This window comes from Arvicanthis niloticus, chromosome 4, assembly GCF_011762505.2.
Source record: "Arvicanthis niloticus isolate mArvNil1 chromosome 4, mArvNil1.pat.X, whole genome shotgun sequence".
NCBI classification, from domain to species: Eukaryota; Metazoa; Chordata; class Mammalia; order Rodentia; family Muridae; genus Arvicanthis; species Arvicanthis niloticus.
In genome coordinates, this window is record NC_047661.1 from 74815927 (window position 1) to 74835273 (window position 19347).

The 19347-nt window shown below is 41.7% G+C and overlaps 1 protein-coding gene across 3 annotated transcripts in view; it reads right to left on the reverse strand.

Annotated features, from left to right (window-relative positions):
* Positions 1-19100, reverse strand: part of Setdb1 (SET domain bifurcated histone lysine methyltransferase 1) — a 32144-nt gene extending 13044 nt beyond the window's left edge. The window contains exons 1-13 of one of the 3 annotated variants that reach the window (XM_034499478.2): positions 18907-19097; positions 17783-18051; positions 15937-16088; positions 10967-11001; positions 9286-9385; positions 8465-8590; positions 8081-8282; positions 7240-7313; positions 4015-4205; positions 3694-3823; positions 2322-2472; positions 2062-2220; positions 568-1218 (exon numbers count right to left, since the gene is read on the reverse strand). In XM_034499478.2, coding sequence (XP_034355369.1) covers positions 568-1218; positions 2062-2220; positions 2322-2472; positions 3694-3823; positions 4015-4205; positions 7240-7313; positions 8081-8282; positions 8465-8590; positions 9286-9385; positions 10967-11001; positions 15937-16088; positions 17783-18042 — 2231 coding nt within the window. In that variant the 5' untranslated portion in view covers positions 18043-18051; positions 18907-19097. Of the gene's footprint in view, positions 1-567; positions 1219-2061; positions 2221-2321; positions 2473-3693; positions 3824-4014; positions 4206-7239; positions 7314-8080; positions 8283-8464; positions 8591-9285; positions 9386-10966; positions 11002-15936; positions 16089-17782; positions 18052-18906 lie in introns of those variants that run through there. The other 2 variants (XM_076932916.1, XM_076932915.1) reach the window with 2 other exon arrangements.
* Positions 19101-19347: the final 247 nt, after the last annotated feature.

Sequence of the window (19347 nt, forward strand, 5' to 3'; positions counted from 1 at the left end):
CCTTAGGGCAAAAATCAGCCAACAACAAAGGAGGAAGATAAGGTAAAGGTAGTGAGAAAAGCATGAGTAACATACAGTGATAACAGACAAGAATCTAAGTGGTGAACACAGGGATGGAAGTTTAAGAAAAGGAGAGAAAGAAACACCAAGTGGGGATAGGAACAGAGCAAGAGCCACACACTCCCAGGGTTACTCATGGGGCCGTATAAGACTATCAGACCCTGGTCTCTCTATCTCATGTTTTCTCTTTTTCTCTTTTCAATAAGATCTCACTGCATAGCTAGCCCAGCCTAGCTTCAAAGTTATTATGAAGCCTAGGCCTGCCCAGAACTCAAGATGAAACTGTGGCAATGCTGAATTTCAAATCTTGAAATTATAGGTATGTGCCATCACACTCAGTTTCTGTATCTGTATTTCATAGTGGCCTTAGCAGAATTCTAGCTTAAAGAAGAGGGAAAGGAAGATAGAGAAATAAATATGAATAAAAAAGAAAAGAAATACAAAGAAAAGCAACTGTAATAAACTTGAAGGCAGAGACAGCAATGCCTGCACACCCCACCAACTCACTTATCCCGACACCCATCCTTGCAGTCACAGCCAACCAGAAATTCAGGGCCTGTGTTAATGAAAACACCCTTGCCAGGAATGCGTTCCTTGCTGTAGGCCACCTGGGGTGGGGGAGTTGTGTCAATCTCATTAACACAGGACAGGGGAACATCTTCCTTGCCATAGGTGATGTCCAAAATATAGTAAAAAGGCTTAAATGGTTGAAACTTTCTGTCAACAAGAACATATGGATCCAAACAGAACATCTCCAGAAATAGGAAGTCACAGCCAGTCTCAAAAAGGTAGCGCTCTATCTCCTGCATTGTCCGAAGGCAGAGACCACAGGGTGTCTTATAGATTACATGAAAGCCCATCTTGCGGTTAACTCTGCGCCGTGCTGTCATCCTCCGGAAATCATACAGTAGTGGAACCAATAGAGGGTTCTTGCCCCGATACTGTTCGTTCCTCATAGGTCTGATCCGGGACAAACAAGTGTAACTGCAGACATGAGGTAAATAGAAAAGCTTCTCCATGGGGGCTCGGTAGGAGGGCTCAGCTGGTGCCCTCTCTAACATGCCATGGAAGGCTGGAGGAGCTAGAGGCCCTGGAGGGGCTGGAGGCCCTGGAGGGGCTGCAGGAGCTGGGGTAGATGTTACTGAGGCCAAAGGTGATCTGCAAGATATTGAAAAGCAAGATATTAGATCAGAAGGTAACAAGCCTCTCTGCTATGTAGTTTTCTCTCCACCTGGAGAAGCAATTTCTCTCGTTTTGCCTATAGTTTTTTGTTTTGTTGTTTGAGACAAGGTCTCATGTAACCTAGATTATTCTACAGCTCCCAATATTACAGGTGTGTACCAATACACCCAGCCTGCTGTACTCTGAATGCTGAAGAATAATGTCAGGTCCTTTGCCTTACCAAGCAAGCCTGGAACAATACAATCCTACTCCCTGTTGACTCTTCAGACAGATTGCCTCTCTAGTTCAACAGGTACTTTCCCTAATGCATGCCTTATGTTATGGAAGTGTTCTACAAAAGCTTCTAAACATCCTTGCCATCTCCTAAAAGTCAAGGAAAAGGCTCAATGGTGTCTCCTTTCTGTTGAAGCAATGGTGATGTTCAAGAAGTTGGGGCAAATGGTTCTGGTTAATAGTGTGTTTCTTAGATATGGAATTTCTAATTTAGCTATTCCTATTACCAATAAGAATATTATCAATATTTAACTATTATTATTATTCTCAGAAGCTGCCTTTCCTTTTTTCTTTTTTTCTTTCCTTTTTCTTTTGGTTTTTCGAGACAGGGTTTCTCTGTGTAGTCCTGGCTGTCCTGATACTCTGTAGACCAGGCTAGCCTCAAACTCAGAAATCCACCTGCCTCTGCCTCCCAAGTGCTAGGATTAAAGGCGTGTGCCACCTAGAAGCTGCCTTTTCAAGTCCAAGTTTCTCACTAACATAACTTTAAGTAAAGGTCCTTGGAGTCCATGTTGTTAAGCTGCCCAGTGTCTGAGGTTTTCTTACCTGTATGTCTGGTTTATACCAAGTTTCCCAGCAGGCACATTTTCACTGAGTGTGGACGAAGTAGGGGAGGAATGGCCAGAGCCCACAGATCCTGGTCGGAATGATGTGCTCTTTTTAGCTACTTGCTTCCGTGACTGAGCAAGCTGGCTTTCTAAGGTTCTAGGAGGATTGAGAAGAGACCACATATAGTAAGGATTCAGAAGGTATGTGTGGTAAAATAAATAAAATAACTGAAAGTAAAAAGAATGACGAACACTCACTCAATGTCACCTGCTTGCGGGGAAAGAGGAATTATAGGAAGTGGGGCTGGTGGAGCTATAGGCTGGAGGGGCTCCATGGCCTTAAACTGGATTCCAGTACTGGTCAGATCCTGTGTGTACTGAACAACAGGACCTTTGCTCCTCACAGCACCTACAGGAAAAACAAACAAAAACTGACTGCTGAGAGGATGACAGCTGTACCAGATATTCTTATCCATATACCCTATTAACTACTGTAATATAAAATGCAGGAAATGGCCAGGCAGTGGTGGTGCACACCATTACTTCTAGCACTTGGAATGTAAAAGTAGGTGGATCTCTGCGTTTAAGGCTAGCCTAGACTACAGAGTGAGTTCCAGGCCAGCCAGAGCTACACAGAGAAACCTTGTCTTGAGAAACAACAACAAAAAGAAAACCCAATCCAAATGAGAACAAGAAGACTGTAGCAAACATAATATGAAGATGGTTCAGTAACACAAGCATAAGGACCTGAATTCAAATCCACAAAACCTATATAAAGCCAGGCACGGCAGCATGTATCTGCAATCTCAGTGCTTCTGCAGGGAATAGGAGGAAGAACAAAGAATCTCTGATGCAGGGCAACTAGCCTTACACATGCAGCAATGAACAACAGAGCTTGGTTCAAACAAGGAAGATTAATTCTAAAGCTGAGATGGTCCTCTGACTACACAAGCACTTTGGCATGTATATGCCTGTATTCATATACAAAAGTGGCAAATGACAAATTTTCTAAGTGTTAACCTTTTTTGTTTTTACTACTTATACCAATGGGGGAGGGGGTATATTAGTAAACACTGATTTTGGAAAGACTTTTGATGTTTTGGGGCATGGTCACATGTAATCCTGACTGGTCTCAAACTCACTAAGCAGCCAAGTGACAGTCTTGAATTCCAAATATTCCTACTTCTGACTTCTAAGTGCTGGAACTGATTACATGTGTGTACCAGCCGGGCAGTGGTGGCGCATACCTTTAGTCCCAGCACTTGGAAGGCAGAGGCAGGAGGATTTCTGAGTTCGAGGCCAGCCTGGTCTACAGAGTGAGTTCTAGGACAGCCAGGGCTACACAGAGAAATCCTGTCTCAAAAAAACCACAAAAAAACAAAACAAAACCAAACATGTGTGTACCAACATGTCTGGCTATATGTGGATATTTAGAATAAATAAAAAAAAATACAGCAATGTAGAGTCAGCTCCACAAAGCCATTAACACTAATGGAAATATTTTAGACACATATCTCTATCCAATGAGTTAGTGGTATTGCTCTAGTAAATAAAAGGACAGCTGCCATACATAATTTTCTGTGCTAGTCTACCTGTCTCTTCCCTTTCCTGGGTATCTTTTAGGACATACCCATATTAGGACGGGTTCTGAGTTGTCCCCCTTGCTTCTTCTCCATCGCAGAAGCTGAGGATGTCTTCATACTGAACATAGGTTCCAGGCGTGTAGAGCCCCGATAGATCCACTCACATCTTTTGTCATCCTGGGAGGCAGGAGCAAAGGGAGGGAGAAAAGCAGGTTCAGGATTAGAATCAATCCTGTCTCGTGTGGAGAATATATACCGTATGTCATCTCTTATTATCAGGCTTGGCAGCAATTGTCTTTACTCAATTAACCATTTCACTGGCACCTACCCCTAATATTACCACAAATTCTTCTTTGGAAGAACATTACCAGAAAGAGGATCCTGACTAGGCTGCCATCCACCTCTTCAACTCGAGACTTCCACCATGTGCCTTCCCACTCAGTCTTGATAAGCTGGCCACTCTTGAGAAGTACCATTGGGCGGTTTGGATAGGCAGTGATATATTCCTCTATGAAGTCTCGGCAGGAGCTGTCTTCTATGTCCTCCCAAGTCTTTTTCACTGTCCAAAGGAAAGAGGCAGAGCAGAGGACAGGAAGGACATATCTTGAAAGGGAAGAACAGTTGGCACTTTCAAAATTCAAAGAGAAAAGAAATAAATTTATAACCCCAAGGGAAGCAAAACCAAGACCATCTTAAGTACAGAGACTAATGTGCAAATGTATATGTAAATTAAGTACTAAATTAAGCCACACATAAAACTAAGCAATTCGTGTAAAAGAAAACAGACATTTCGCCAGGCAGTGGTGGCGCTCGCATTTAATCCCAGCACTTGGGAGGCAGAGGCAGGCGGATTTCTGAGTTTGAGGCCAGCCTGGTCTACAGAGTGAGTTCCAGGACAGCCAGAGCTACACAGAGAAACCCTGTCTCGAAAAAAGCAAAAAAAAAAAAAAAAAACCAGACATTTCACTTTATGGAGAATCTTACTTAACAGTGGATGCAATAACTATTATGAAACAATTAGTCCTTTCCCCTTCCTTCCTTCCATTTTTGTTTTTTTTGTTGTTGTTGTTGTTGAGACAGTTTTCCTGGGCAGCCCTGGCTGTCCTGGAACTTGCTCTGGAGACCAAGCTAGCCTCCAAAGATCCCCTTGCTTCTGACTACTGAGTGCTGGGATAAAAGGTGTGTACCACCACAGCCTGGCTTGCTTCTTTTTCTTATCAACGTTGGTAATCCACATGCCACATAAGAGCTGTCCACCACTGAGCTACACCACAGACTATTGTTTCTTTCTTCACTCCCCCCATTGTTTTTTTTTTTAAAGATTTTTAATTAAGATTTAAAAAATTTTTAGGGTTTTTTTTTTTGTTTGTTTGGTTTTTTTTTTTTTGTTTTTCGAGACACTTTCATCATCATCGTGAGGGACAGTGAGAGCCACCCTCCTCATCCTACAGTACGACACCTTCTCACCCTGTAGTCAGTTAGATGGCCTATCGTCTTACTTGTTAGGCAGCCCTAGCTGAGCTTATCCTCCTGCCTCAGTCTCCCATGGATGCTGGGATTACAGCAATTTACTTCTATACCTGGATGAGATGAGACAGAGCTTAAATATGTCTGAGGTTCTCACACAGCTGAGCAAAACCTAAATTTGAACCAAGGAAATATGACCCCAGTCTCCATCCTTAAGTATTACTGTCATCAGTAGGAGTCCAAAATAAAGGATGATGTACTCCCCTTGTTACCAAGTCTAAAGAAATGAGCTGAGAATAATTTCTGATGTCCAAGCAAAAGGCACTAAATATGTCTTTATAGGCAGAAATGTAGCTGAGGAAGAGAAACACATACCATGCTGAGGAAGAGAAACACACACACACACAAAATATAGTCATGAATGGTGTCATGTACCAATAATCTCAGCACATAGGAGAGAGAAGGAAGAAGACTGGAAGTTAAAGAACAGCCTTGACTAAGCACAGAACTCAAGGCCAGCTTTGAACTACAGGAGACATGGTTAAGTAAAGCACTTGCCATGCAAGCATGATGATCAAACTCATAGAACCCTTGTAAAAGCTAAGACAGTGTGAAGTCTGTCTATAATTCTAATATTTAGGAAGCAGAAACAATATCCCCAAGGCAACCTGGCTAGCAGCATGCAGTTGGCTATCTGAAGTTGGCAAGCTCCAAGGTTTAGCCAATAACTCTGCCTCAATAAACAAGAAGACAGTAATTATGGAAGGCATCCAATATCAACTTTGGCCTACATACAATCCCAAACACATGTGAAGATGTAAACGTAAAACTAAAAAACTCAAAGACTCTGACATGTGTTTATTTCCATGTTAACAATAAGCAATTGACGCTTCTGCAATTAAAAACAATTGTGGTCTGGCAGTGGTGTCACACGCCTTTAATCCCAGCACTTAAGAGGAAGAGGCAGAGGCAGGTGGATTTCTGAGTTCAAGGCCAGCCTGGTCTACAGGGTGAGTTCCAGAACAGCCAGAGATACACAGAGAAACCCTGTCTCAAAAAACCAAAAATAAATAAATAAATAAAATAAAATAAAATAAAATAAAAACAATTGTGGATTGATCTCGGGAGATAGTTCAGTGGGTAAGAAATCTTGCTCTGCAAGTGTGTTTGTGGACTTGAGTATGCAGCCTTAATACTCATGTAAAAAAGCCATGCATGCTTGTAACTCTACCTTTAAGGAGTAGATACATGTAAATATTGGGAGTTCTCTGGTCAGCTACATTAGCCAAAATTGTAAATTTCTGTTTCAGCAAGAGATCCTATTTCAATGCAATAAGGAAGAGAGTTATAGAAGACATAGGATGTCTTTGAACCTGGTCTCAATGGTTAAGTGCACAGGTACAAGACATACAGATTAAAAATAAGTGAGAGGAAGCATGTGGATCACTGTAGGTTCAAAGCTAGCCTGGTCTACATAGTTCTGAGATAGCCAAGACTATATAGAGAAACCCTGTCTCAAAAAAAGGTAAATTAAAAACAGTTATGAAGGCTGTGGAGATAGCATAGTTGGTGATGTGCCTGCTTTACAACCATAAAGATTTGAGTTTAATTCTCAGATCATACATAATTAGCCATGGGAATGTGCACTTGAAATGCCAGTGCAAATTGAAATCCTAGCACCTACATGGCAACTCCTGTCCCAGGAAATTCAAATACACAGACATATATGCAAGCAGAATACTCATACAAATAAAGTAAATTAAAATATTAATAAGAAAGCCAAAGAAGGTAGACAGCACCTGAGGAATAGCTCTGGTATATGTGTACACACACACACCCCTTCTATAGGAAACATTATGTAGACAACACAAACAGAAATGTAAAACATGAGAGCAGCCCTCTTTAAACCTAAGTTCCTTAGAAATGAAATCAAAGCACATCTGTAAGTTGATAAAGTCAGTTAGAAACTTTAAGGGTTCATTCTGGCTACAAAGTTAGGCAACAATGCTGTCTCCAAACAAATTGGAACACCAAAACAGAAGTCAAGCCTTTTAATTTACCACCCTAAGAAGACAGACAGAGTGGAGTAGGAAATGAGAGCTGAGCAAGTGTGCAGGGACACTTACGTGGTCGGCAAATAGGATACAGCTCTGACTGAGTGACATAGGAAGCATAGCCATCATCAAAAAAAATTAAAAATCTGTAGGAAAAGGAAAGAGACATGAAGGTTATGGAGAATATTTTATCATAGGGTACTTTATTATTCTTTTCATTCTCTGAAACACAGACCAGTCCAGTTTCCTTTTATTTTCCCTTATACTAAAAAGCCTCTTTGCTGAAAATTATTCTTTTGCCGGGCAGTGATGCCTTTAATTCCAGCACTTGGGAGGCAGAGGCAGGCGGATTTCTGGTCTACAGAGTGAGCCTGGTCTACAGAGTGAGCTCCAGGACAGCCAGGGCTATACAGAGAAACCCTGTCTCAAAAAACTAAAAGAAAAGAAAAGAAAGTTATTCTGTCTTCCAGGCATGGAGGCACACAACTTTAATCTCAGCACTCAGAAGGTAGAGGCAGGAGGATTTTTGTTATTTTCACACCAACCTGTCGACATAGTGAATTCCAGGCCAGTCAAGGTTGCATATGAGACATTTCTCCAATCTCAGCACTCAAGAGACAGAAACAAGTGGTTTGTGAGTTTGAGACCAATCTAGGATACGTTAAGTGTCATAATGGGGTTGGAGAGATGGCTCAGCAGTTAAGAATACTGTAATCGCTTCCAAGACCTAACTTCAGTTCCCAGCACCTATATAATGGCTCACAACTATCTGTAACTGCAGTTCCAGGGGAGGGCAACATCCTCCTGTAGGCTGGAGGCATGCATGTGATGTATATACATACAAACAAATAACACATGCATACACATTAAGTAACATAAATTCCTCTACAGTCTACAATCCCTGTTCAGGTACCTGAGCTTGTTCTTGACGTTAGGGGTCTCAGCTACAATGCCAGCATAAAGCCAGACCTGATTTCCATCTTTGTACTTGGCCACCACTCGACTACCCACAAACAGCTTGTCAGCGGGAGGGTGGTAATCATAGGCAATATGGTTCCCAGACAGCAGACTCTTTCCTTTGTTGTCAAATTTCACTTTGTATTTCTTTCCTAGCCCTGTATAAAAGAAAAGACAAACAAACAAATTTTTTAAAGAGAAAAACAAAAAACTTTCTATGTCAAGTCCTGGGTACAACATAGCAGACAAAAGGAAAGGCTTTGCAAAAACAGTCAGCCATGGACTAAGCCTAAAACAGGTTATCTTTGCTTGGTCCTTCCTCCAGCCTGAACATACATACCCACAGTCTGGATGGCAATAAGGGTGCCTTTGTGCCATGTCTTAGTCCTCTTCTTGCCCAGAATCCGCATGCTGACTATCAGGTCCCCATCTTTGCTCAGTTCTCCAGACACCTGACCCAAGGTTCCTATAAACATAGAGTTGTTATGAAGAGTGATATGAGAGGTTGGATGGAGAAAGGTGAGGTCAACAGGGCAGTAAGGTAGGATGGGGATGTAGCTCAGCTAGCCAACTGCTTGCCCAGCATGCACAAAGCCCTGGATTTGAACCTCACCCCCGCATACACCTGGCATAGTAGCTCACGCCTGTAATCTCAAGCACTCAGATAGGAAAGGCAGGAGGATCAGAGTTTAAAGTCATCCTCAGCAACACAGAAAATTCAAGGCCAGCCTGGGATACAAAAGATACTATCTCAAAAACAGAGGGTGGTGTAGAAACAGAGGAGACTGAGATATTCTGTGACCATTAGCCACTTTTGCTAAACTCTTGGACAGAGGCAGAAACACAAGACAACTAACTGTTTATGCTAACGGGAGAAATAAATACAGAGCATCCCACTTCTAACTCCTTTGGCATACTCCACCAGCCTATGCCACGGCCTATCACCAACTCCTCATCACAGCAACAGTAACAACAGTCAACAGCCTGAGCCACCACATCAGTCAATCCCCGTCAGACGGACTGTGGGCATAAAACTAATGCTAAAAAAGAGACTGACAAGTCAAACAGCTCTCTGAATGCAAAGCAGACTCTCATTACATTCCAGAAAGAACTCACCTCTATGTGCATGCAGTGTCTATGCAGGCACTCCTTGACACTAACCTTTATGTAGATCTTGAGAACTGCTTTTCTTGTTGACAGCATCCATGAACTTCTGGACATCTTGAGCTGATTTTCTTAAGGCAGCCATAGCTTCACGAAGCTGTAGGAAAAAAGAAGAAAGGAAAAAAACTCAGTATTATGAGTTAGACACAACTTGAGAAGATATAACAAGGATTCAGTGAGATAGCCCTTGTCTAACATGCATAGAGACCCCTGGTTTAGATCCAAATGCTGCAAAAAAAGTAAAAAAAATCAAAAACAACAAACACGACAAAGAAAACTGCCAGTGAAGAACCTGTCTTTAATAATTAAAATAGATTCAATTGTATTTGAAGGCCAGAGGCAACTTCTCAATTTTTCTGCATTCTCACATTTTATTTATAAGATGACTGTAATGAACGGGGCTTACTACATGGTGAATACATTGAAACTAAACTGAATGCATGCTTAGGCCAAAATTCATTACTACTTTTAAAAGCTTCTTCATTATATATGCATTGATGTTCATCTGGATGTATGTCTGCATGAAGGTGCTGGATACTTGAAACTTGAGTCACAGAGTTGTGAGCTGCCATGTGGGTGCTGGGAATTGAATCTGGGTCCGTGAAAGATCAGCCAGCCAGTGCTTCTCTTAACCAAGGAGCCATCTTTCAAGCACTGTTTTGTTTTTTGTTTTCTTTTAAAATAAAGACAGGGTCATCTGTATTCCAAGCCTTCAAAGATATGTAGCTGAAGATGAGCCTGAACTTCTGATATTTCTGCCTCCAGCTCTTCAGAGTGGTAGAATAACAAGGCATGCATCACCAGAAAACTGCAGGTGTAATGGTAAACTAAGCCCAAAGATTCCTGAATGCTAGGTAAGCACTGTATCAAATAACCAACACTGATAGTCCATCAAATTCATTCATACATATACAAGTAACTGAATTAAAAAAAAAAGTTTTAGATTTATTTGTATGCCTGAGTGTTTTACCTGTATGTATGTGTATCAGTATGTGCCTGATGAAGTCAGGACATGAGATCCTCTGAACTGAACTTACAGAAGGTTTTCAGTCATCATGTGGGTGCTGAAACTGAACCTAGGTCCTTTTTAAGAGCAGTGAGTGCTTTTAAATATAGAACTACCATTCTAGTCACATATTTATTATTAACGTTTTTGAGACAGTTTCACTTGTAGCTCTAACTAGCCTAGAATTAATTCCCTGTGTAACCCAGGCTGGCCTCAAATTCATTGAGATCCACCTGCCCCTGAATTCTCAGTGCTGAGATTACAGGTGTGGACTACCATGCTCAGCTAGATTATTTCTAGTTGTTGTTATTATTTTGTTTTTTTAAGACAAGGTCTCTCTACATAGCCCTGGACATCCTGGAATTTACCATATACGACAGGCAGGCCTTGAACTCACAGAGATTCACCTGCCTCTCCTTCCCCAGTTGTAGGATTCAAGGTGTGTGCCACCCGGCCTGGCTTTAATTATGTCTTATTTCTGCTTATCCATGTAAGTGAATCCCCATTGTATGTAGGTACCTCCAGAATCCAAGAGGGCACTGGATCCCTTGGAGTTACAGGCCGCCGAAAACCTCTCACGGTGGGTGCTGGAACTGAACCCAAGTCCTCCAACATGCTCTCCCTCCAGCCCAATTTCAGTATTCTTAACTTCCTATATCCAACCCAACTCACCTTCTGGTCTTTTGGAGTTCTGCTCCCAGCATCACCTATGGAAGAAAAGAACTTCACTGAAGGAAAGCAGGGCCTATGAACCCAGCTACTTGAGAGACTGAGGCAGGAACTTGGCACCTTCAAGACATGCTATATCTAAAGAACAAGAACTAGGCCAGCCTGGGCAATGTAGACCCTGTCTCAAAATAAAAAGCAAAGTAGGGCAAGAGGAACACGATATATTAAGGTTAGCCTGGTTTAAAGTTAAGCTGAAAGCCAAGCAAGAATGCATAAAAGTCAAAATATAAAAACCAGGAACTCAAGTCAAGGATCAGAGATTCAAACGGAGTAGTTCTATTGTAGAGGAAGTGGGTTTGGTTTCTAAGTACCCATATTGGCAGCTCACCACCACTTGTCACTACACCTCAGTGGATCTGGTGCTCACTTCTAAGACCAGTTATACTCACATGAACACTCCCTCACACAGACAGACATATTTTTAACACATTAAAAAATAATAAAAATAAATTGTTAAAGAGGAAAAACAACCTTAATACCCCCAAACCAAACAAATAAGTAAAAAGTTGGTGGGGCACATTTATTGGTAACATATATGAGTTCCTAGGTTCAATCCCCAGTACTAGAAAAGGAAGGTACTGAAAGGGTTTCCAGAAGGGGTCTGAAGATAAAAACAGTAAATGCCTGCCAGTATTTACCTCTGGATAAGTACTGAGACAGGTGGTAGTTTATCACACTTAAGGTAATTGTTATCTATTTGAATTTTTGTAATAATAATTTAATTAATTATTCACACAACTCAAAAATGAAATGAGGCTAATGAACTTAAGCAAATGCTTATTTTCCAAAAGCATTGTGCAACAAAATTATCAATGATTACAGAAACACTCCACACATAACACTGTCCACTTCATTAACACCTTGCTATTTAGTGCACATGAAATGTGGTTATTTTATCTAAGAAAATCTAAAATTCACTTATTCTTAAAAGTTCTTATTAAGGTACAATCCATGTGTATGTAGTTCAGTGAACTGTAATCCACTGATCAGACTGTAAAACTATCATGGTACACTTACTTTCAGAACATTTTCATCAGCCCAAAAAGAAACTCCATGTTCATTAGCCAGCATTCCCTTTCCCTGACTTCCCTAAACCAAGGCAACCAGAAATCTACCATCTGTCTCTATGGATTTGCCTGTTTTGGACATATTATATAAATGAGTCATATAATTTGGGATCTACACATGACTGGTAGCATAAGTCAATACATTTTTACAGCTGAACTGTAACCCACTGTAGGCAGATGCCATATATTTGGTTTTTCCATTTCTTAACTCATCTGTTTCTATTTTTTAGCTGTCATGAATAATGCTAAAATAACCATTTGTATTCTTTTTTGTTTTTTGATAGTGTGTTTTCACATAGCCCAGTCTGACCTGGCATTTACTACGTAAGTAGAAGGTGGTATAACCCTACAATCTTTACTGTGTCACTTCCTGAGTGCTGTTTTAGCCAGTTGGTGGAGGTGCACTCCTTTAGTCCCAGCAATCAGGAGGCAGAGCCAGGTGGATCTCTGAATTCAAGGCCAGCCTGGTCTACAGAGTAAGTTCCAAGACAGCCAGGGCTACATAGAGAAATCCTGTTTGGAAAATAAAAACAAAAGAGCTCTATCCCCGAGTGTTGCCTTTATAGGTATGCACCATAGTTAAAAGTGGTTTTGATTTACATGTTGACCCATTATGAGAAATGAGAATCTTCTCTTGTATTTACTGACGTTTATAAATCTACAAAAATCCAGATGCTATGGCACCTATTTGTAACCTCAGCTTTAATAGAGGGAGAAAAATAAGGTATTTAGTCATCTTTACCTACACATTGAATTCTAGGTCTGCTTGAATTACAAAAGACCCTGTCTCAGAACAAACATACCCAAACAACCCCCCAACAAACAAAAAACAACTCCAAAGTATCCATCTCAAGTCCTTCCCCCTCCTCATTTTTTGCAGAGTAGACTAGGCGGTCCTCAAAGTCAGGGATGCATCTATGTCTTCTTTCCAAGTGCTTGAATAGAAAGCATGTACTACTATATCCAGCCTCCAAAAATTTAAAAATAAAATTATCTTCATTGTTATAGAATTCTTTCTTCATTCTAGGCAATAATAGACCTTTCAAACTTCACCCTATCTTTCCTTTTGGGATGGTCTCACTCTGCCACCCAAGGCTGTCCTGAAACTATGTAGTCAAGGCTGTCCTAATTCAGTAATTTTCTGCCTGAACTCTATTGTCATTGTCTCCGTGACCAAAAAATAAAGTAAACAAAGGCAGTCTGGAACTCTCATACTTTTTTTTTTTTTTTTTTTGGTTTTTGAGACAGGGTTTCTCTGTGTAGTCCTGGCTGTCCTGGAACTCAGTCTGTAAACCAGGCTGGCTTCGAACTCAGAAATCCACCTGCCTCTGCCTCCCAAGTGCTGGGATTAAAGGCATGCGCCACCACTGCCCGGCTGGAACTCTTATACTTCAACAGTGAGGACCTCATATATGTTAGGCAAATGTTCTACCACTGAGCTATTTCCCCAGCAGTCATGAGAACATAAACTGGTGTAACTGCTCTGAAATACCATGGCAATTTTGCTTAAAAAAAAAAAATGTTACTGCAATGTTCACAAAACATTTAAACAAAAATCTCCACAACAGCATCATTCACTAGAGCCCAAATGTAGGACAAATGCAGGAATTGGTTCTTTCCATCTGGCTGGGTCCTGGGGATCCAGCTCAGGGCATAGGGCTTGATGATACACACCTTCACTGGATGAGCCATTTCCCCAGCCCTGCTCTAAACTTTGGCCAGAAAAACTTCTTTTAGCAGTGAGCAGAGACTCCTAACTGGTCAAAGCACTAAGAATAAATGACTGTTGAGTGCTCAGCCCTAAATGGGACACCTGTAAGCACACCTATCCAACAAAGGTCAAGACAACATTATAGAAGAGGGCTAGGGTAGAATGGGAAGCAGTGTTGGGGAAGATTGTCTTCTGGACTTGACAGGGCCCTTGGACTCATCAACTCACTGCAGCACTGATTACCTGCCCTTAAGACCTATATATGAACAAGTCAGTCAACATTCCAGCAAGAATGGGGGAGGGGCACCAAGCCACACTACTCCCTGAGGAACTATTGGCCATTAAAGGTTGCTGGAGGAGGAGGAACAATTTTTCTTCAGAGATGTAGCCACTGGTAAGTTGCCCAAAGAACCCCACGCCCAAATTAAACTCAGTGAATTAGAAAAAAAAAATTAAAAACAAAACAATACATGAAAGAAGGAAGGGGACAGATAAGTTAATTGGGAAGATGAACGAATTCACATAGTATGGGGAGTTGGTGTATATGATCAAAATACATTTTTATATATGCATGGAGCTATCAAGGATAGGTAAAAAATTGTAAGACTGACACCTATGATCTTGGCACTTGGAAGCTAGAGGTAGAGGTAGAAGGATCAGGAGCTGAAAATAATTCTCTATCATGTGGCGAGTTTGAGACCAGTCTGGCCTGTAATAGTATCTAAAAATATACAAATATAAAAACAAAACTCCAAACAATAAAAAAAGGGTGAGACATGGTAGCATATGTCTAAAATAATCACCTTTGGGAAAGGTAGTAGGAAGGCCTGCTATGGCTACATAGTGAGTCTGAGGTCAACCTGGACTTCATGAGATGTCTCAAAAATCACTCATCAACAAGTGAATGGATGACAAGCCAGTATATATATGTAAGTGGAGGAGTATGCAATTCTAAAGAAAAATGAAATCACGACATTTCCCAGAAAATGGAGGGATTGATGATCAAAGACAGTAAGTACCTCAAATTCAAATACAGAATGAAACTTCACATAACAGAAATACCATCTGTCAGATCACAAACCCATGTATGGAAGAGACCATAGTCGGCACAATAGATGCACATGAACTACCAAAACACAGTGTCAAAGTTGGCCTGACAAATTATGCTAAAGCTCATTTTACTGGACTAAGCTAGTATAGTCTATACAGAGAATCCCGAGCCAGCCAGATACTGTGAAATCCTACTGCAAAATAAAAGTACGAGAGATAACCAGCCTAGAGTGTTTGCCATACAAGTCCCAAGTCCTGGAGTCTGGATCCTCAGAACCCAAACCTGCAATCCTAGCACTCACAAGGCAGAAACCCACTATGAGTTGGCTATTGACACATGCTAGAATTGGCAAACTCTTGATTCAGCGAGACCCTGCTTCTATAATAAAGTGAGAAGCAATAAACTTGATGTAGACCTTTGAATTCTACATATATGCATATATGTATACCCATCCATAAACATCTACTCCCAAACATGGGTATGTGCACATACAATGTGACCATTAATATCAACTTGACAGAATTTATAATTACTTAGGAAATGGAAGTCTGTACAAGCCAATGAGGAATTAATTTAATTATGTAGAGGCAGCTGGACCTGCCCACTTGGAGTGGTACCATTCCATAGACTTCATAAATAGACAAATAAAGAGAGCTATTGGAGGAGCAGCAGGATGAGACATTCCCTCTGTTTTCAGGTTGTAGAACAATGTGAATTCCCCCCACCATCATGGATATGATCTGAAACTGTGAACCAGAATAAGCCCCCTTAACCTTCAACTGATTTTGTCAGATTATTTTATCACAGCAACTGAAAAAAGAACTGAGACACAAGCAAACTACATATAAACATGTGGGGGGGGGAGAGACAGAAAATAAGTATACCTTATCTGAAATGGGAAAAGGAAGCAATCAGAATATAGAAAACACTTGTGATGCTAATAATACTTGCTTTTTGTTGTAGTAAGTCAGGCAATTTGGCATAATGAATTAATAACAACATGATTCTTTATCTTCTACATACTTATCTTCCAGTATTTCAGCTTCCATTGTAAGATTTTTCTAGCCAAAGCATCATCATTTACCTGAATCAATACTGAGGACATCATCATCTTCATCAGGAATCTCAATTATCTCTGTAGGCTGGGAAGCTTCATCCTCAGAGCTACTGTCATGATACTGCAGTCCCAGCTTAGAGTAGAAATCCTTCACCAAAGACTCACAATTAGTCACTTCCCTAATTTTGGAACACATGTAGAAAAGATCAAAGCCAATGGAGAAAGTACAATATAAGAGTATTAGAATTTATATACATTTATGCAATACCTAGCCTATAAGCTCATACATGTAATCCTAGTACTTAGCCTGAGGTAGCAAGACTGTATAGTTTGAGGTCACTTTGGTCACATGACAAACATGGCCTATAGACTAAGAAACCTTTAGAAACAATAAATACAGAGCCCAGCACTAGGGAAGCAGAGGCAAGCAGATCTCTGAATTTGAGGCCAGTTTGGTAAACAGAGGTAGTTCCAGGACAGCCAGAGTTACAGAGAAGGCCTGTCTCAAAAAACCGACAAAAAAAAAAAAAAAAAAAAAAAAAAAAAAAAAAAAAAAAAAAAAAAAAAAAAAAAAGAAACAAAACACTCACACACACACACAAACACACAATGCAACACAGTAACAGGAAATCTACATATTCCAAAGTACCTATTTAGAAAGCTTTTTCCACAGAATGTTTGTTTTCATTTAATTATTCCATGAAACCATTTGCCAGAGTTCAATTTTCCACCTGCTGCTACAAAAGTCATACTATCTGATACTTACTACCTATGTGATCTGGGAGCTAAGAAGACAGCTTACATAGCAACTTCACTTTGCCTGCTGTTGTGAAGCATCCCTTTAATCTCACTGCTGGAGAGACAGAGGAAGATGGGTCTCTGTGAGGACAGTCCACTCTGTGAGTATGCTCTATATAGTGAGTTCTAGGGCAGCCAATGTTATATGTAAAGAGACCTTGTATCAAAAATGAATAAACAAACAAATTAAATAAAAATTAAATAAATAGCTGCATCCGTTTTCAGCTAGTCTATCAACAATCCAAAATCTACTCAAGTGTAGTACTACCATTATCAGTCTGATTATCTTAAATTGCTTTGGCAATGTAAAACATACATTCTGGGTGAATTAGGAATGTTAATGTTCCACAGTTAAAGATAACAAGAGGTTGAGGATGGAGCTGAACTGGCAGAAGATTACCTAGCCCTTACTGCTATCCCAAACACAACACAAACTGTGCATGGTGGACCACAATTATAATCCCAGCACTCTTCAAGGACAGCCAGGGCTACACAGAGAAACTTTGTCTCAAAAAACAAAACAAAATAAAACAAAACAAAAAATAATAATCCCAGCACTCAGAATGTAAAACCACAGGATTATCCATAAATCATGATCTACAAGAACAATAGCTACAAGGATCTGCAAGGATCAAGAGCTACAGAACAAATTCAAGGTATTCATGAAACTCCAATCAACTCAACATAAGCTAGGATCATTTATTGCAGCACTTAGGATCAATGAGGCAGATCTCTATAAGTTTCAGGCCACCAAGGGCTACGTATTGGGATCCTGTCTCATAAAAACAGAAAAGACAGCAACTTTCACAATCTTCACTTCCTGGGGATCTTAGTCAGGAAGTTCAGTACAGGAGGAAGACAAAGAAACCCAAGCCTTTAACCTACCTACTGCTGATCACATATCAGCTACCCACAGGGGAAAAGTGTTCTGTTGCAACTCTGCACTATAAACTCAGAGGAAGTGTAAGGTCCCCTATGACTGAACTTGGCAAAGTATAAAGTGCTTAGGACAATGACGACAACAGTCACTCCAAGGAGGATGCAAATGGACATTTCTGCTTCCATGAGCCCTTACCTGGATGCATCATCAAACAGCCGATCAACATAAGCCACTTCAGACTCTTTCTGGAGTACCCACGTCTCCAGCTCTGCTAGCTGCCTCTTGCGCTGCTGTATACAGTCCATCTTCTCCAGTTCTTCATCAATGAACTGCCGAAGTTCCTCCATAGAGATACCCAGCTCTTCAACCACTGCCTGCTGCAGCTCAGCAATCTCTGCAGAGTCAGCTGCAGCTGGCGCTGCAGCCAAACTCATGCACTCAGGGAGGGAGGACATGCTTTTGCCCTGGGCAGGATGAACAAGAAGCGAAAACAACTCTAACCTCAACTCAGACAATTTCTCTCTCATTATAAAAGGCCCTCCTATCCTGCAAACTCTGTTCCCTCCCCCTCCTTCTTCAGAAGGTGATCCCGAGATTTCCCGGGGAGACTCATCTTCTCTCACAGACCAAAGCCCTGAGTAACAGCGTAGAGCTGAGACACCTTGGGGAACACCAACATGCACCAAGGAGCTACCTAAAACAGTGTTTCCGAAACTTAGCTACAAAGGAAGGTTCTTCTGTGAGCTGTTTCTTAATTAACTTCGCTCTACACAGCGTCTAATCCCAAGTACCCCGTCCACCTGGAGACAGTGGATCCGTAATGGACTAATTTCAACGGGGGTTGTTTATTCCTCCTTTTTCTTATGGCACTTTGCTTTCCTGTGGGCAGTTGGCTTTTCAAAACTCCTAGGACCACGCGAGAGGGCAGCTGCATAAGCTTAGGAGGGGCTCTCGGCTGCACCGGGCCGGGAGTCTACGACCAGCAAAACCGGAAAAAGAGAGGAAAGGTCGCTCTTTCCTACGTGAGCAGAGCAAAAGCTTGACGCAATGGCGACCACCCGACAGTCACACTCCCAAGAACGCGCCCAAGGGTCTCGGCCGCCTGGGCCTCGGAGGACCGCGGCAGCCTCCGGCCGCCTTCCCGCACCTCACCCACGCACCGCCCCACGCCCACTCGCAGCCACCGCCTCAGGCCGGCCCGCCCCGCTCCATCCCGGGCCGAGCCCGACCCCGCCTCGCTCCTCTCCCGCCAACTTTCCACACACAGCCCCAACCTCCCACAAGCAAAGCCTCCCGGGTCCACCTCAGCCTCAGCCTACCTCAGTCCGTCCTCCCCACAACTCCGACTCCCAGCACAAGGGCGCGTCTCACAGCACCGACCCCAGGTTTTACTCCAGGGCTCCGCCTCGCCAAAACCCACGCAAACTGAAGGGAGAGACAGCGGGGGAGGGGAAACAGCGTGAGGAGGCAAACGGGGGAGGGTGGAAGCAAAGTGACGGTCCGGAAGCAATATGAAGCGTTCTTCCGGCCTTCGCGACGGTAGCCCGAAGGGATCAAATTTTTTAGGTAGCGCTACGGGACAGGGGTTATGGAACAGAGGAGAGTATGCATGTGTGAATTAGGGCATTTCTGAAGAAGGGACTGGTTAGGCAAAGCAGTTTTGTTTTTTCAGGGAGTGATTTACAGAAGTTCCTCCCCTACAAGTGGCCCAAGTAGTTGTTTATTGTTTTGCTTTGAAGCTATTTTTTTTTTTTTAGTTA